The sequence below is a fragment of the Solanum stenotomum genome, chromosome 6 (assembly GCF_019186545.1).
Source record: "Solanum stenotomum isolate F172 chromosome 6, ASM1918654v1, whole genome shotgun sequence".
Classification (NCBI taxonomy): domain Eukaryota; kingdom Viridiplantae; phylum Streptophyta; class Magnoliopsida; order Solanales; family Solanaceae; genus Solanum; species Solanum stenotomum.
Genome location: NC_064287.1, coordinates 61907178 through 61926505, shown reverse-complemented (window position 1 = coordinate 61926505; position 19328 = coordinate 61907178). Strand labels below are relative to the sequence as shown.

The 19328-nt window shown below is 28.1% G+C and overlaps 3 protein-coding genes across 3 annotated transcripts; 1 reads left to right on the top strand and 2 right to left on the bottom strand.

Moving 5' to 3' along the window:
• The first annotated feature begins 3442 nt into the window (after positions 1 to 3442).
• Positions 3443 to 5817, top strand: LOC125868360 (em-like protein). Its single transcript, XM_049549017.1, has 2 exons — positions 3443 to 3560; positions 5654 to 5817. Exons 1-2 carry the CDS (start codon positions 3443 to 3445, stop codon positions 5815 to 5817), a joined length of 282 nt encoding a protein of 93 aa, XP_049404974.1.
• Positions 5818 to 6785: 968 nt separating this feature from the next.
• On the bottom strand, positions 6786 to 11274 carry LOC125867995 (endoglucanase 13-like). The gene is made up of 6 exons (XM_049548589.1): positions 11038 to 11274; positions 9781 to 10194; positions 8999 to 9085; positions 8432 to 8587; positions 7769 to 8056; positions 6786 to 7106 (listed from the first exon to the last, which is right to left on the bottom strand). The coding sequence occupies exons 1-6, from the start codon at positions 11230 to 11232 to the stop codon at positions 6786 to 6788; spliced, it is 1461 nt and encodes a 486-aa protein (XP_049404546.1). The 5' UTR covers positions 11233 to 11274.
• A 2621-nt stretch (positions 11275 to 13895) lies between these two features.
• On the bottom strand, positions 13896 to 18545 carry LOC125868039 (xylan O-acetyltransferase 1-like). The gene is made up of 5 exons (XM_049548634.1): positions 18040 to 18545; positions 17017 to 17188; positions 15199 to 15398; positions 14654 to 14812; positions 13896 to 14332 (listed from the first exon to the last, which is right to left on the bottom strand). The coding sequence occupies exons 1-5, from the start codon at positions 18543 to 18545 to the stop codon at positions 13984 to 13986; spliced, it is 1386 nt and encodes a 461-aa protein (XP_049404591.1). The 3' UTR covers positions 13896 to 13983.
• Positions 18546 to 19328: the final 783 nt, after the last annotated feature.

Below are 19328 nucleotides of genomic sequence, written 5' to 3'. Positions count from 1 at the left end.
TTATATATATATATATATATATATATATATATATATAAGTATTGACATCTCTTCAGGTATTGTAAAGATTCTTTGAGGTCATGTGTTTGTTCTAGTCCTACTAGTCTCATAATTAAAAAATTTACTATAATCATTTACACCCTTTAATAACAATTCTGGATCCGCTACTGCCTATACCCCTACTCTACCCTTATATATCATAATATTTATCTAGATTATATATAAATATTTTTATACTATACAATAAATTTATATTTATTTTCTTGAAAAAATATTTTTCTCCGTACCGAACAATATCCGAGTAAAGATTTGGGTTATACGCAATATGAGGTGAGAGTGGGGGAACACCCATTTGGCCGTCAAAATGCGGTTTATAAGACCAAAAAATTAGAATTAAATGGTCAAACACGTTTCGTTTTTTTCTTTTTGGCTGTGGTGTGGCTGGCTGGCTGGCTGCTTGCATATTATAAAATAGTAAACTAAAATAAAATAATTCAACACAAAATTCACACTTACTTAGTACTATAGTGTTTTATTTAGTTAAGTAACTGAACTGGCGATTAGGTGTTATAACTTGTTATACTCGGTCTTTGTTTCTTCCTTGCCATTTCGTCTTTTTTTGGCCGATTCTACCTGCCTACTTCGTCATCAAATTAGTCTCTATCGCCAAACACGTATCGTTTATTGTTCATTTGTTCCAATGTTTCATACTAAAATAAAAACCCTAATCATTTGATATTTATTATCACAATCAATCCAAATTGGAGTGGAGTTAGATTAAGACTTACTGGTTTGATCGAATAGTAGCTATAATTCAAATTCTATATTTGTTTCAATAAATTCATCGAATATGTATAAATTATTAATTTGGACACCAATAACTTAAAAGAGCTACAACTTTTAGTCCATAAACTTTACATTTTAAAATTCTTGTCATGCATATAGGCTTCATTAAAAGGAAAAATGTTTCATCTATCAAGAACTCTTTTATTCTTTAGTGACATATTTATTGAAATCTCACGGTTTGATACAAAACTTACCTTTCTATTAAATTAGTTAGAAGAGAGAAAAATGAAGTAAATTAGTTATAAATTTTTTTCGGTGTTCGTATTGTAGCGTGCTTTAATAAAATTTAAATTTGATCCCATATTTTAGGGGGCTATCCAACAAGTCAACTCTATGTATACATTTAATAAGACTTAAATTCGAGATATTTGATTAAGAATAAAAAAATAATTACTATTTTACCACAATTATATTTGAATATAAGTTTAATGGTGGTCAAATTGAGGAGTTACAATAAAATAATTAATCTGAGGAAAAAAAATACTGTTTTAAAAAAAAATAAAAAATTAAAGATAGCATGATTGACAAGCACTAATTTAGGTGATTCAGTCATTGAGAAGGTTGAACTTGGTTGGACTGAGAGCTAAGTCATAGTATTACAACAACTTTTAAATAATAAATAAATAAAGTTTCAAATATGTGGGGCTTCTACATGCAATAATATTTTGTCTAATTATGAATTATTCTTCAGTATAAAATAAATGTATATGATATATATTCAAAATTACAAATCTTCATTCAAATTTTAACAACAATTCCAATTTGTCCAAAATTGAGGAAATAGTCTCAACTGCCTCTGTTTTAATTTGTCTTTTATCTTTTCTTTTCTTTTGGTTTTATTTACTCTTTCTTGTTTTTTTTAATTATTATTTTGGGTGTTCAAAATGGTGCAACATTTTGATGAATAATTCATTGTTCACCATAAACTTTGACCGATTCACTATGGTTTAATTTAGTATATTTAATTTACAACTATTATTTTGTGCCAAAGTGTTTGGTTAGTGTTGTTTAAGTGTTTGGTTAGTGTTGTTTTAGTCTAATTAATATTTATAATTTTATATTATAACTATTGTTTTGTGCCAAAGTGCCTAAGTGTTTGGTTATTTTTTTATTGTTTCAATAATTACTTTGAACAGTTCACAAATTGAAGATTTCGTACAAGTGAAACTAAAGTTGCTTATATTTTTATTGTTTTTTTAAATTATTATTATTATTATATATTTTTATCTTGGTGTGCTATTTCTTTATTTATTTCTCTACTCCTTATTTTTTATGTTTGAATAATTATTTTGAACACGTCTCGCTAGTTGGTATGCTAATAAGTTTTCATAATACAAGAACTTGTGATAGAATAGATCTCGTGATATCTTTCAATATTAAGATTTCAAATTCAAGCTTTCAGAATGAAAAATATTCTGCTCAAAATTAGCGCTTTCCACTTTTATACATTGCGCACATGAATCTCAATTAATTAAGACACATCCAAACGAGTACCATATCTAAGAGGGGAGAACAAAATTACCTCAAAAAAACAGACTTTACAAGTTACAGCATGTCAATATAAATTTAATCGAACTCTAATATAATTACGGATATAAAAAAGGAAACTAAAAGAATAGTACATCCATATGCATGGTTGACCAAATTTTATATAAATTGAAGTATATTTAATTAATTTTGATTGGGAAGAACGTGGTAGTTTAGACATCGTGTAATCATTTTCTATATTCTATATCGATATAAATATAAATGAATTTTAGTAAACATACCATGTGATAAAGTGATTAATTAGTGGCTTCAACATTAATTAATTGTTGAAAAGTATCAAGCAAGTATTATTAGAGTATACGTGTTCTATACGAGGGAACATAAATTATTGTAGCTAGTTCTTTTTCACACGATATTTCGTTTTCTGCTAATTAATTCTTGCCACGCTTAAAGTTCTTTTTTTTTTTTTTCCATATATATATTTTAATGATAGTATTTTCATCAAAAGTAGGAAATAATTTCCCGCTGGCGTTAATACTTCACAACTACTCATCAATTAATCTTTTAGATGTTATTATCAATTTTTAATAACCGAACATTTCTTAAAAACACTATTATTTCATTTGGTTTGTCAATCTTATTATTATTAATATTATCAATCTTTAGTTGTTTTTTTTTAATAAAAAATAATGTTTATTTCTGTCTTCAAGAATATAATCATGAGTTAAGTTTTATCTTTTTTGATAACTGAGAAATTCGTCTGTGACCTGCCCTTTGGACCAATCACAACCTTCTAAACTCGGTGGATAATAATGGACCCGCCCCTCTACCCTTCTCCACTTAAATACCGGACTTCTCAATGACAGAGTGTAAGCACATAGTCACCTTTCTGCCACGTGTCATACCCACTGCTGAGCTGTCTTATTGCTGTAATCTCTGAATAGCCACGTCACTATCCACGTGTCAACATGGATATACATAATACTCTCTAAAGCCCCCTCCCCCCTCTATAAATTGACAACTACTTACCCAAAAGATTATTAAAAATAACTAAATAAATAAATAAAATCTCAAACAAGTAAATTTTACTGAAATTATTATTAAAAAAATGTCAACAGAGCAAGAGAAAAGAGCTGAGCTGGACCGCAAGGCAAGGGAAGGAGTGACTGTGGTTCCTGGAGGAACAGGTGGCAAAAGTCTTGAAGCCCAAGAACACCTTGCTGAGGGTAATTAGTTCATAAAATTTTATGTTATGTTCAGATTCTTCAAAAATATATCAATATGGTTTCAAAAATATACCTCTAGGATAATACATATGTACGTGTCAAATTTTCTAAAAGCATCATTATATATGTATATGTGTCAGAATTTTCAAAAATAACACGTATCATATATATATAGATGTATATGTATATGTGTCAAAATTTAAAAAAATTAACATATTCTGTCAAATTTGCTACTAGTAGTATATTTTTAGAGAATTTAACACGAATATGATAATAATTTTTTAGAGTTTAATTATATATGTTATGTTGCTTGGAGTGTTAAAAATTAACACATAATTTTCTTAATATATATTTGAGTTTAATCTAAAATTTTGCAATATATATATATCAAACTAATAATGGTATCGTTTTAAGGGTTTTTACTTAACATCGTCCAACTTCATCCAAGTATACCATAGAAGTCGCGTAGCCGTATTTTATCATTAAAAAAAGTTATTTAAATTTATCTAAATATTATAGAAATTAATTAATAGGAAAAAATAAAGAGATTTTATCTGAATTTAAGCAGAATCGGAAACCTTTGCGGTTGAAAACATTTGTATAGTGATTTGTTGTGATATTTACGTATAGTTTAAAAAAAAAATTTACGAAAAATAATTTAGGAACTTTCTGTAAAATTTGGACGAAGTTTATTAAGAAGTTTTGACCAAAGTAATACAAATATAAAACAGATGAACAAAAGTAATACACATTTTAAAGAAATAATCAAAATAATATAAACGCTATCACCAGTAATGTTTTACCTATTATTTTATTTATAAAAAATTGACGGACAAAAAGTGAAAAAAGAACGGACATTAACATAAAACGTTAGTAGCAGTAACGATTTTGCTTCAACTTATGTCAGTTGCTTGCCTTCTAATTTTTTCTATTTAATTAAATTTATTCATTTTTCTTTATTCGTTTACTTTTAGCATGGATATGAATAATGTCATTTCTTCGATGTTTATGCTTGTTGGCATATGTTAGGATTGTGAAAATATTATCAGTTTCTCTATGTTTAAAATGGTGTAAATAAAAAATTAATTCAAGGTAAATTTTGTAGTTTTAGATTTGACCTAATTAATAAGATTTTAATTATACTGACTTTTAAAATAATAAAAATTACACTATATTTTATTCCAATCACTTTACTTGTCTTTGTGAAAAATAATTGGTTCAAAATAGTTGTCATTTAAAAAAAAATTCAAGGTATGGTTAGTTGTTTGTTTTCACCTTTATCTTAATTCATAATTATAGAGATATTTTGGATAAAAAAAATTAAATTATTTAATCAACACCACTTAAAATTTATGAATATTAATAAAACATTTATCAAATATTTATTTTACAATTATTGAAATGATTTATTATCACACAAATATATATATATATATATATATATATATATATATATATATATATAATTTATTTTACATAAAAAATTTTAAATATTTAATTAACACTATTTAAAAAATATTGTGAATTAAATATTACAAGTACAACTGCAATTTCTTTTTCAAAAATGTAGTTTTTTATATTACGTTATCAACGTTAACGATTTATGCTAACGGTAGTTGATTTTCCTATTTTTTATTCGTTAATTTTATGAATAAAATAATAGATAAAATATTTTATGAATAAAATAATAGATAAAATGTTACTTTATACTATTTTGGTTACTTTTTAAGAATATGTATTACTTTTGTTCATTTGTTTTATATTTATATTATTTTGGTCAAACCTTTGTTTATTAATAGTGTAATAATTTTGTTGTAATAAAATATAAACGAAAGTGATCATTTGTTTCGTTTATTAATAGTGTAATAGTTTTGTTTTAATAAAATATAAACGAAAGTGATCATTTGTGAAATTATACTGCAATATTAAATATACGTTCAGAACAACATAAGTCGTGCATTATAATGTTTATAATTATATACACAAAATATTGTAATATATTTTTATTTTGTAAATTCTGTACTAGACAAATAAGTTCACATAAATTGAGTCGTGTTTTTGACATTTCTCACTAGAATTTTTTTGTAAACTAGGGAGGAGGCAAGGGGGGCAAACGAGGAAGGAGCAAATCGGAGTAGAAGGGTTCCAAGAGATGGGTCGCAAAGGCGGGTTCAGTTCAAGCGGCGGCTCGGGTGGAGAGCGTGCCCAGGAGGAGGGTGATCCGATTGATGAGTCCAAGTATAGAACCAAAACTTGATCATGAACAAGTTGAAGTTGATACTAAAATAATTGTGTTAATCTTTTTAAACCTTTTTTTTTTGTTAGAAAAAAAAAGATGAGGTTGAATGCTTTGTTTGTTACGTCTATAGTGTAGTGTACATTATGGGTGTATTTGGTATATGGATATTTATTTTTTATTTTTGTAATATTCATGTGTTTGATAGGTAAGCAGAAAATAAAATATACGACAAGAAAGTCTGAAGCTAAGGCCTAAGGGTATGAGGGTGGTGAGGGGAGGGTTATAAGGGTGGAGATGGAGTAGTCTAATTGAGGATGGAGAGGAGATAATCATACTTATGGAATTAATTTGTTTCATTGTTAGATTGTATTAAATTTCGAGGGTGATGCTCTCAACAAGAGAGTTTTCATATTCAGACTCAAATTTGAGATCTCTGATGAAGAGTGAAGCAGTTCCATCACTGTATCACAATTCATGCTGGTATAATTAAGTGGGTTAATAGCTTGTAGCCAAATTTTAAAATGGCATAATATATGGTGTTTTTATATTTGGTCTCAATTGTCAATTTTTTAGTTTAGGATGTGTATAAGTAAGATATTTAAATTATTATAAAGTTAATAATTAGTAAACATGTATTATATGATGAATTTATATTCTATATAGCAAGTCGCATGTAGGACGGCGTATATACTTGTTTAATAGTGTAGTTTCATTTATATGGTATGATGAGAATAATTTATAGTATGGTGGGATAGTGTATACGCCGTCTTATTTCTACCTTCCAGAGGAACCCACAACAACAAAAAATCGTACGATATAAACGAAGCAAAAATGAACTAAGTAATAGTAAATCGAAGAATAAAAATAGAAGGAAAATACTAATAATAATACCCAAAAGGGAAACTACATAGAGCATGTTCAACAATTAACTAACCTTTCTTCCCTAATATTATTTAGTCCATCTAAATAAGATTTAATCACTTTAGCTAACTAGCAAATCTTGCTAAAACTCCAACTAATGGTGCTGAATTAGCAGTAGCAGCCTCAGCTTGCTTATAATTATCTCTTGAATCATTATAATTATCACTATTATCAGGTCCTCCAACAATTGCCCCAACTAAAACATTTGGATTTGGTGCATTTCTATTGAACCATTGATCAAAACCTTCTTGGCAACCCACTGGTTTTTTGTCTTTTTTAATTGACACAATTGATGCTCCTCTATGATGAACTTCTTGTGGATAATTTGTACCAAATCCAACCATGTAACTCATTTTTTGGGGGTTTTCACCAAGTATATAATCCACCTGAAAATAATTGGAAAGTTTTTAGTAAAGATAATCTAACTAGATTTTTCTACTTATAGACATCGATATAACAACATGTTCAGTGTAATTTTATAAACAGGGTCTGACATCGATACAACGATAATTATCAATAACATGTTTGATGTAATTCTATGATTGGAGTTTGGGTAGATCAATAGGGTGTTGTAGATCTTATAGCTATATATATTTTTGTGGGATAGAGAGACTGTTTCAATAGATCCTCGGGTTACAGAAAATAAACAAATATGAAAAGGGTAGAAAAAAACCTGACAACAAAATAACAAAAATAAATAGGGTCTGACATCGATACAACAATAATTAATAATAACATATTCAATGTAATCGAGGTTTGGGTAGATTAGTAGGATGTATGTAAATCTTATCGCTACATATACTTTTGTGGGATAAAGAAAGTGTTTTCAACAAATCCTTAGGTTACCGAAAAGAAACGAACATAAAAATAGCAAGAAAATCTGACAAAAAAATAGCAAGATATAAAGCAGTGAAATAATCGATAGTACTATTAATGCTATTGTTGGTGTAGGAAATCTTTTTCGTATTGTCATGTCACTAAAAGAATATCTACAAGTAAACGCCTACTTAACTGTTAGATTTGTAATTTTGAAAATCAGACAAATTACCTGAGATTTAACAAAGTTTATTAGTTGTGAAGGCTCCACATTTCCACTAGAGCATTGTAGAGAATTTTTAGTGGCAGATAATGTATCTGCATAAGTTGTTATAACAAATGTTGCAGTTGTGACAAATTGAAGATTATTCCAATAATCCCACCATAAAAGTCCTCCATTAGTCTTCTGTATATTGCTATGTCCGTTTTGTATACAATTGCATATAAATTCCTCTGCATTTTTCTTGTATTCATTCAATAAAGTACTTTCATTCCCTGCAAATTTATTCTCCAGAATATCCTGCAAGAAATTAATAATGTGAGGGAATCGCGCAAGTTTAACTTCTATACACTAATAGTATGAAATGGACTAAAGTTGATGAAGATGGTTCAATTGACATCCCTTTGTCTATACAAATAAGATGCAGATTCAAGATTTGAGCTAAAACTACTACTTTCTATATCCCAATTTATGTAGAACTGTTTAATTTGACATAAAGTTTAGGAAACCTTAGACGTGTGAATGTAAGTCACTTCATTAAGGAAAAAAAGGAATTATAGAGTAAAGTTATTTCTAATTATAGAAAAATGACTTTATTTTTTGAAAGTGATATACTAGAAATTTTTTGTTAAAATTTCTGGTTTCGTCACAGCTGATATTAATGTAAAATATTACCTTGGCAATGAGTACTTGAGCACCAATATATTTGTCATCCCATGAAAAATTTAATCTGGTCCCACCACAACTAGTGGACTTTTCATTGATGTAATCCAGGTATGATTTGTCTTTGGTGGCTTCATACAACCAAACAGCAGCCCACAATAGTTCATCCTGTTTGAAGCCCAAATAAGAAGGGAAAAAATATATATAAAATCAAATTTCTCTGTAATGACGATGTTTGTCTAAATATCCTTGACAGTTATAGCGAAACGTTATTATCAAGAACATATAATATACCATAATGTGTGAAAATCAATTTTAGTAAAAACTTGACTGTAATATTGAAATGTTGTTATAGTAAGATCTGACAGTACTCGGTAGATATCACTACTTGGAAAGTCAAACAATAAGTTTGATTTAATCCAATTTAAACTTCAAAGATTAATTAGATATGTCACATTAATCGTAGTTACAATTAAGTTTATAGTTTAATTGTTTGACATCACCAACAAGACAATACAACTCTTCATTTATAATAGCATAAATATTTATTTTAAATATTGTCATATAAATTGAGATTACCTCATAGCCGGAGCTACCATAGAATTTACCGGCCACAGGAATGCTACTTGTGTACATGCCTGGAAACTTTTTAGCAAAATCAAATAGCTGCAAAACAATGCAATAATTAATCAACATTTGACTCACAAATAGGTTTATTGGAAGTTCAACTTCAAAAATAGCTTTGTAATACGTAAATTTGAATTAAATCAAATAAATATAATTGACCAATATTAGCATATAATACTTTTTGTAGAAAAAGAAAAAGAATCTTCACACAAATAATTGAATAAATTACTATTTGTTTTCTAAATGTATAAATAGATTATACATGAATTATACATATATATCATATCATATTAATTATTTTAATTTAATTAATTATGTGAACAAGGTTATTTTTCTCTTCCAAAAAAAGTTGTTTTGTAAGTATGACTTATTACCTAATCAATTCCCATAATCATTACTCCGTCCGTTTGATTTTTACTTGACCCTTAACACTTTTCTTTAAAAAGTATTTATTATGGGTCTAAAATTAATGTAATTAATTACGTATTGAAAATTTAATTATTAGTTTTTTATATAATTATTTAATAATAAATATTTATATTTTAATAAATCAATCAATTTAGCTTGATTCATTGAAATTTGCAAGTAAAAAGTATATATCATTTTTTAATATAAAAAAACAAATAGAAAAGATCTTTTATAGCGAACGCATAAATTTTAAAATTATTACTATATCAAATAATCAATGCATATAATTTAAATATAAATATTATTAGTAAGAGCTTAGTTGTCACCTCTTTGGCATGAGTAAGAAGTTGATTCGAGTAACCCGAATCAGATTCCTTAAAAGCAATGGCTGCAGCAGCTAAAGCTGCGGCCGTTTCTCCAGCCAGGTCAGCACCTGGGTGTTGTTCATCAATTTTGTAAACACTCCTCGGCGTTGTCATATCTTCCGGCCTCTCCCAACACTTATGATCGGAAATTCCCTCTCCGATTTCGCCATATAAAACATGAGACTCTTTATGTGCTTTGATGAAATAATCAGTTCCCCATTTGATTGCATTTAGAGCATTTTTCAGTTCATTTTTTGAATTTAATTGAAATTTGAAATCAGTTGCGCTCCATGCTAACATTGTTATCGTAAATGCCATCGGAAACCCGAATTTTACGTTGTCTCCGGCATCATAATACCCTCCCGTCAAATCAATCTAATTGAAAAAATGAAAAAAAGAGAGGTTAAATCATAAAATTACATGATCGATGAAGATTTATATAATTTGTATAGTGACAAATGAATCTAGAGTTTTTGAAACCAAACCTAGGCATATGTGAAAAATCAATAAAAGTATACTAACATTTGGAGTAATAAATAAATGTGAAACTCGTAAAATTAAAATTTTGAATTCGCTGATGAAATTAATTTGTTTGGAAATGTGACATATAATAATTATTGTTGTTTGTGCTAATTGTTCGCTCCCTAAAGAGAAACGCATACAAGCGTAATTATTATTTTTGGACAATGGACTTATGGATTAAGTCAAATTAAAAAATAATTAATTCAGTTGAACCGTTATATTGTATATACTTATGCAAAAAAAAGTCAAATCAGTTGAAGTCGTTATACTACGACATTCTTGTTTTAATGTGCGAAGATGGTGATGAATCGTTCTCATATATTATCAAAATCTTTTCTATTGTTCTCTGGTTACGCTAAATTTTTATACAAGAAAGAGGGCCTAGTGTGTACTTGTGCAAAACAAAAAAGTTTGTGTGATTTATGTGTGTCGATTGTGTATCTATAACTCTAGATTTTAGATTCCCCTCTCATAGGAAGGAAATACTTCCACGATTTTGCTTAGAACTATAAACTATAAATTCATCTGAATTCAAAAAATTTGGCTAATCGAATAGTATATATAAGTTAAGAAAAAATACTAAACACAAATACCCGATTCCTCGAGAAATGATCAAATGGGCTAATACAAGATTTTAGAATTTCGAACTCAAATGATAAAATTAAAATTCTGAATCTGTGTCTAACGTTTACGTACCCCGTCGTCTTTGCCATCGTTAAGGGCTGAATCTCCACGCCATTGTACACGTTGATTAGAAGGCAATTTTCCAGATCTTTGTGCTTCAAAATACAATAAAGATTTTGTAAGTGCTTCTCCATAATCAATTGAAGCTGCATTTACAAATAAAATCACAAGGCAAAAACCAAGCATAAAATTATTTGTTGAAGACATGGTTAATAATAAAATTATATTATTCAAGAGAATTTTTTTTAGTTTGTGAGTTCTCTCTTATATGGTTTGAGGATATTGCATGATAAGCATATATATATTGAGAGTTATATTTAAGACAAAAACTCTATTTATGAGACATATATTATTTTTTGTAGTTTTTTTTAAACTCTAGAAAGTACTTTATGTAGATTGTAAAAATGGTAAGAATTTTTTACACTTTATTTATTAAATAAAATGGCCTGAACGGGCCACAAAATTCATTTTAAAAAAAATAAAAATAGGAGAGAATTTGGAGGATCCTACTAATGAATTGGGAAAATGGAAAGAATATCTTTATCTACCACGTATAGACAATATTAACTATTGAAAAAAATAATTCAAATATATTAGCGATAAAAATAAATAATATCCACACTTGTTGTTTATATCAGATTAAAATTTTATTTAATTTAACTCTGGAGTCGAGGAACATCACAAGTCGAAGGGAATATGGTTTATTTCCTCATTTTCCCTTATTGATTTTAAGTTATTTCCATTTTGAGTGTTATATTCTAATATATAACATATATATTTTGTTCATAGTTTATTAATATCATGTATATATTATTATTTCAAAATAAAGCTATTCAGGAACAATGAATCGTTTATCCTGTAATCTAACTTTAGGGGTAAGAGAGAAGACAAGAAATAAACGCAGCAAAAATTTCACTTAAAACATATAGTTTTTTTAAATGAAAAAATTCAATAAAAATAGCATAGTGTACGTGGAATACCTTTTTTGTGAAAGCAAAAATATTTAGAGTTTATCATATATGATTTTCAAAAAGTTTTTTTTCCGAAAATAGATTTATAAAAAAAGAAATTTTAGATTTTGACTAGTTTGAATTTTACTAGAAAAGATTAGCACATTGTTGCAACCCATGTGAACTTGAAAAAAAGATAGTACCATGCATATGGATAATCTGTTTTCAACATTTGAGATGTTTGATGTTATTAAAAATAAAATTGTTTGTGTGGAAGCGCTTTATCTTTAAAGTGAAATTTTGAAGAAATTAGGGCCAAAATAGGTAGCAAATATTGAGCTGAGAAATAAAATATTGAGCGAAGATACAAAATATTCAACTACCTTAAAAAAATGTTAAATAGGTATACGGTCAAATAACTAGATGAGATTAAAAATGATCATAGTTAATTTGTCACTCATCAGAAATTCAACACACATTAAGGATAAAATGCAAGAAGGTAAATTGAAATTGAATCATAGCTCATGTCGATCTGTTAAAATTTATTTTCCTTCTCCTTTATGATCGATTTTCTATTTTAAATATTTATGTTCTTTTTTAGTTTTTAAAAATATTTTACAATATTCACTTTCATTTTCAAATCTAAATTCTACATTAATTACAGAATATCTATAAGGAAAATATCACACACTTCTCATTTTGAGTTATAACCAACTTATCCCTTAAAAAAAAATTCAACTATCTTAAAATTCAAAGTTTGAATTGAAAAATTAATTTATAATTAACAGTTATAGACTTGTATCGTTCCACATAAACAAGGGAGTTCAATTTTTTTTTTGAACATATCTTCATAGATGTCTTATTCCTAGGAGTGACAAATGAGCCGTTTGAGTTGAATTTCAACACATTAAAATAGATCGATTTCATAAATGAGTCATTGTTTTATTTTATCCAAAAGTTATAGAAAAAATTACCTAAATACACAACTTATCTTACCATATTTTCTAAAAAAAATTATCATTTGAAAAAAATACAGAAATCTCTGCTCACTTCTATTCTCGGATACATCACTCTTACACGATGTATCGAGATGTGATATATTGGAACGATGTATCATGATAGGTGTGCCTTGTATCAACAAAGGTAATGTATCGGGACGCGATGTATCGGGACATCGAGCGATGTATTGAGAAAGTATGTCTTTTATCAATAAAGGTAATATATCAGAACGCAATGTATTTGACGTTGAGTGATGTATCCAAACCGGTACATGATGTATCGGGACGTTGAGTGATGTATCCGGAATTGGGACACGATGTATTCGAAATCCATAAATTTTAAGAGATTTTTGTAATTTAAAAAATAATAGGGCTATGATATAATTAACTCTTAACACTATGAGATTTATGTAAAATATACGTTATATGGGTTTAATTGGGCCGAGCATTGGTTAAATAAAATATCATAGCTCAATTTGTAAAACTCTTACCAAATTTTAATTTTTTGATGGTTTCTTTCACAATTTGTTTAATTATCAACCAAAAATATTTTCTCTCTTTATCATAGCTATATAACATATCAAATAAATCTGTACTATTATAGCTATATATAACATATCAAATAAGTTTGTAGCTATCAATAATGGTTTTTGGTAGAGTGGTAAGTACCCTTTCATTCTTAATCAGAAGTCCCGAATTTGAGTCCCTCTAAATACAAAATCAACTTTGTTAGGGAGTACTTTACCAAATTGGGACTTCCCGTGGCGAATTTGGATGTATACAATACAATATATAATAATGACATTTCACATAAAATGAAATGTTTTTTTAGTATAATTTTCTCAAATTTACAAGCCCATATGAGCACAAAATCACATTGTCCAACTCTAAATCAACTAGTACTAAGAAGAACCAACAAAAAAATGTGTACACAATGGTATATCGGTTAGACTTTCTCAAACAATATAAACAGGTTCAATTCTCATTGACGTTCTTCGATTTACAAAACATCAAGAACTTGACATTATACGAGTATACAAAAGCTCGTTCCACGTGTCGGGCAATCCCGGGAGACACCAATGAATACAATCAGCATACATAGCTGGATCAGCTTGCTGCTCTGGCGTTGGTATTTTGCCTTGTCGAATTGTGTACAATGAAGTGTGTGCATCTTTTCTATACTCTGATATACGTGTGATATTCATGAAATATACAGGGAATTTCATTGATTTTGTCACATTTGATGCTATAGCAAATAGCCTCTTATCTGTCCCAACATTTAGTGGCATTGACATGTTCAATACTGGTGTTGTCTCCTTTGCACATTTTATCCCATTTGGATTATTCCAATCCATACTCCTGTTTTCATGCATTTACATATAATATACAACCATTATTAGTTCACTTTACAAGAATTGTAATTCATAAACCAAGAAAGTACTCAAAGTTTTATGCATCAACTATATAATAAAATATTTTGTACAATCATCATGTCATCTAAAACATAATTGTAGGTGATTCTAGCATTGGTTTGTAACCTAGAATGAAAGATAAGAAACCTATAGGTACAATATAAAGTCGCGTTCCAATTTATGTGATAGTATTTGACTGGATAGAATGTCGGAGAAATAAAAAGTTAAAGAAAGAAGGAGCACAACACAAGGGAGATTTAGAAATTACTTGATATGCATAGGTGACATGCTCATGAAGAAGACACGTGTCCTTTTGGGATCTACATTGTTTTGCACCCATTGAGACCATGTTGTCAAAACTCTTGTATAAGCTATTGTCCTATCAATTTCATCATATTCTGTCGATCCTTCATCAAATGAACCTCGTCTATATGGAAAGAAAATAAAAAATTAGAAACATAAATGTTAAATTAAGATTGCAGATAAGAAAATGAAGTTGGCTAGAAATTATTACAAAAAAAAATTGTTTGAACTTTTACGTCTAACAAAGCTTATAAACAAAATAACTCTAGAAAAATCTTAATAACTCAGTTGATTAGCTATCTGAACTTTCACCTTATTGAAAAGCAAATCTTGTATTTACAAATTTTAGATGTATACAATGTATAATCACGATATAGTTAATGTATAATCATGATTTTTACTACCTGTTACGGCTAAGATGGTGAAATTTTTACCATCTAGGTAAAAATGTTAAGATCCCGATAATTTTATTACAAATAAATAATTTATTTTTTGAAGAAGTATACTTACAAAACTTTCATGGTGCCACCATTCATCCACCAAACGTAAGTATTGAATATTAGATAATCCACATTTTTCCAATTATTCCCATGTTTTTCAATTGATTCTGGCATGATGAGTCTGGTCAAAATGCTATGTACTGCTGGATCATCTGAATTTGACTCCACAAGATATGGAGCCCAATAAAATTCCACCGTGGCATTATATTCCTGCAATATTTACCCCGCATATTTTAGTGTTATTCCATAAGTAGATTCGAAAAGGATGATGCATACGTAGACCTTGTCCTACCTTATAAGGATAGATTGTCGAATCAAGTAAAACATATACGGATAAACTTTTTTGGTTGGTGATAGTAGTTCAACTAATAAAAGAAAGTTGCAAATAGACATAAGCAACTTACAAGTATTAGGTGAAAATGGGATTAATTCAAAAAGTCAAAACTACTATCCCATGCTAATTAGGAATAATTCATGAAGTATTATTAGAGTCTAATTAACATCCCAAAAAATGAAATATAATTTCCTCTTGTACCAAAACATATTTCTTTTGTTGAGTATCTATTCTTCATATACTTATTTTAGTAGACAATCAAAATTTGAACTTTATGATTCCGAGTTTGAAGTTTCATCATTAAGATTACTTATTTATTTGTACTTCTTGTGGAATTTTTAGCACATACAAAGAATTCGAATCAAAATTATTGAATTTTGATGAACATTCATAACTTACACGTTACATCCATCCCAACTCCCTTTGGTTAGCCTCAAGCATCACTCGAATATATACATCCCATAATCATAAGAGATTATCAATATTTTACCCATGGTATATCCCACTTATTTGGTACAAAAAAATCCACAAAGGTATACTCGATCTTTTTAAGAATATATAGTTTAAAAATAGTACAAAATCTTTTATATTTATTAATTTTCGTGTCTAATTAAACTACGTTACATTAATTGAAACAAAGGGAATAACAAACTTTTTTGGCTGTAACTATATAATAAAAGAAAGTTGCAAACTATTTAACATGCAGACAAGGATGGTGTGGCATCTACTGAGTTAATTAATATCAAAATTGTGCTAAGCTAGCAGCTTTTGGAAATTTAAGTGTCATAGCTGACAAGGATACTACTAGAAAAGCTAACTATATAAATACTAATTCAGTTGTAACCATACCAATTAATCCATGTTCTTACTTTATAGATTATCTAATTAAGTGATGCTAAATCATTAATTAGACATATAATCAAAAGTAAAAACTACTATCCCTTCATGAAGTATCATTAGAGTCTCAACATCCCAAAAAAGGAAATATAATTTCCTCTTGTACCAAAACATAATCATTTTGTTGAGTATCTACCCTTCATATCCTTATTTTAGCATATAAATTCAAAATTTAAACTTTATAAACTTGAATTTAAAATTCTATCATTAAGATCGCTTATTTATACTTTTAGTGAAAATTTTAGCATATACAACAAAATTCGAATCAAAATTACTAAACTCTGATGAATCTACAACTTACACGTTACATCCTTCCCAACTCCCTCTAATTAGCCTCGAGCATCACTCGAATAAATACATCCCATAATCATAAGAAAGAGAGCGGCCACTAAAAGGTTCGTTTTTAAAAAGCTCTTTTCCCCTTCTAATTATGATAGTCATGGTTGATTCGAGGATCTTACGAAGTCTTCTATTATATTTACTTTTTTCCACCACACGAATTCCATTATCCCCGATGAATAAATTTTAAACATCGAATAATTAAAGGAAAAACAAAATGTACTCAAACTAATTAGAAAGAAAGATTTATAAAAATACCTCAATCATGAAAACTGATAAATGTCCAATCTTTTTATATTTTTTCCAGCTGAAAGGAACCCCAGATTGAAGCAAACAAATCATAGATTCCCATTGGTTCCTATTCAATGAATCTCCCACAAACATTAATCTCTTATTCCTCAGCTTTTCAAGTAGCAATCTTGCACTAAACCTGAAAAAATTAATCACACAAATATTTTTTTAAAAAACAATTTTTTTTATTGAAAATTCAAGAAAATGATTCCTTTTTACTTCATCCATTTCAATTTGATTGTACGGATTTAATTTGACACTGAGTTTAAGAAAGTAAATTGAATCTTTTGATCTTAAATCAAAGATATGCATAATGTACCAAAATACCTTTTAATGCTATTGACAACATGTCAATATTACGTGGAGAGTTGAAATTAAAGAATTACAAAAAAGAGAAGAAACGTTTTTTTTTTAAACTTACTAAGAAGGGAAAGTAAGACAAATAAATTGAAATGAAGCTAGTAATTAAGGAACAATCTCTTGGCTGCCATTTCCAATAAAAAAGATTTTTGAATGTTCTAGTCTTAAACTAAAGATATGTAAAATGTATCAAAATATCCAACAAAAGACTTATAAAAAACAAAAAAGACATTCTTTTTTAAACGTGTTAAAAGGTAAAGTAATATAAATAAATTGAAATGGAAGGAGTAATTACTTGGGTAAAGAAAAATCCCTTGGCTGGCATTTCCATTTTAAAAAAAAAACTTTTGAATCTTCTCGTTTTAAACTAAAAATATGCATAAAATACCCTTTAACAGAAGAGTTGTCAAAAAACCTTCTTTTTAAACATGTTAAAAGGTAAAGTAAGACAAACAGATTCAAATAAAGCTATTAATTCAATCTTATCGTATTAAACTAAAGATATGCAAAATGTGTTAAAATACCCTTTAACAAAAGAGTTATCAAAAAGAAAAAAAAAACTATTCTTTTTTAAACGTACTAAAAAGGGGGAAAGTTAGACAAACAGATTGAAACGGAGCGAGTAATTACTTGGGTAAAGAACAATCTCTTGGCTGCCATCTCCAATTCTGAAACAAAGAATCCTTTCTTCCATTCTTCAAGCAAGTAACTTGTTCTGTTAAAAACTTACATTCTTTTTCTTTATAAATTGGATGAGTAACATTATCAAAAACCCATTGCCCACTAAAAAGATCACAGCTTTCTTGTGGCAATTCAATTTCCTCTTCTTCTTCATTTTCACTTCTTGAATTTGTCAAAACAGAGGTATTTTTGTTCTGTTTTCCAAGAATCTTGGAAATTTCTTGAACCCCATTTGATTTATTTGAAGATTTTTCAAGAATTTTGGGGTTAGAGATCAATTGGAATTGAGCAATGGACTTGATATCTTCATTGTACATGAAGAACACAAAGAAGAAGATTGAGAAAAGTATTATGCATAATTTGTGGCCATTTCTGCAATTTTGTTTCATGTTGAATAATTTTGGAGGAGAAAAAATAGTGGCTATTTTGCTAATTTTGAGTTGGAATGAATGCATGAGGTGAAAGTAGTATACTTATATACTTATTATATAAGTAAGAAAAGAGTGAAAGAAATACTAGCATATAGATACCATATAGGTCGTGGTATACTGGTGGAATTGTTTCATCCTTAATTAGATGTTTCGAAATTTTGTTGCGAGCATCATCTTCAAATGAGCTCTTCAATGCTCGATTAACATACGAATAAGTATTATTTTTTAATTATAATTATTATTTTGTTGTTTAATGAGATTTGGTGAAATGGGATTTTTATTTCTTGCAAGAAACTGAATTTTGAGTATAGGTGATTGGGAGGCATGTCTTTCTCACCTTCTATCTATTTAAAACTACTCTAGAAAACTAACTATATATATATAAAAGAGTATTCAATTTCTTGTATTTAAATTAGGGAAAGGGTTTGATATATTCGTTTAAGATTTAAAGTTCATATACTTCTCATTATAAAATCAATATGAGTTAATGTAATGTTCAATCTAAAAATTATCTTAAATAACTCACAAATCTTGTTGGGTCGTTATTTATCAGAGTTTCAAACAAAGGATGAAATAAACACAAGACATTGATATGACTTCATGAGTGTGCAACCTGACTATTCCGTTGGACTACTCTGAAAATTATATTGGATCATCGTCACAATTATTTATTCAATCATAAAATATACCAACTTATATTTCAGAGCTAAATATATCATTTATCTTTTCCTTATGTAAAATAAAACACTCCTATTTTTATAAATGAAACAGAATATCTTGTCACCAACAATAGATAAATGGATGATA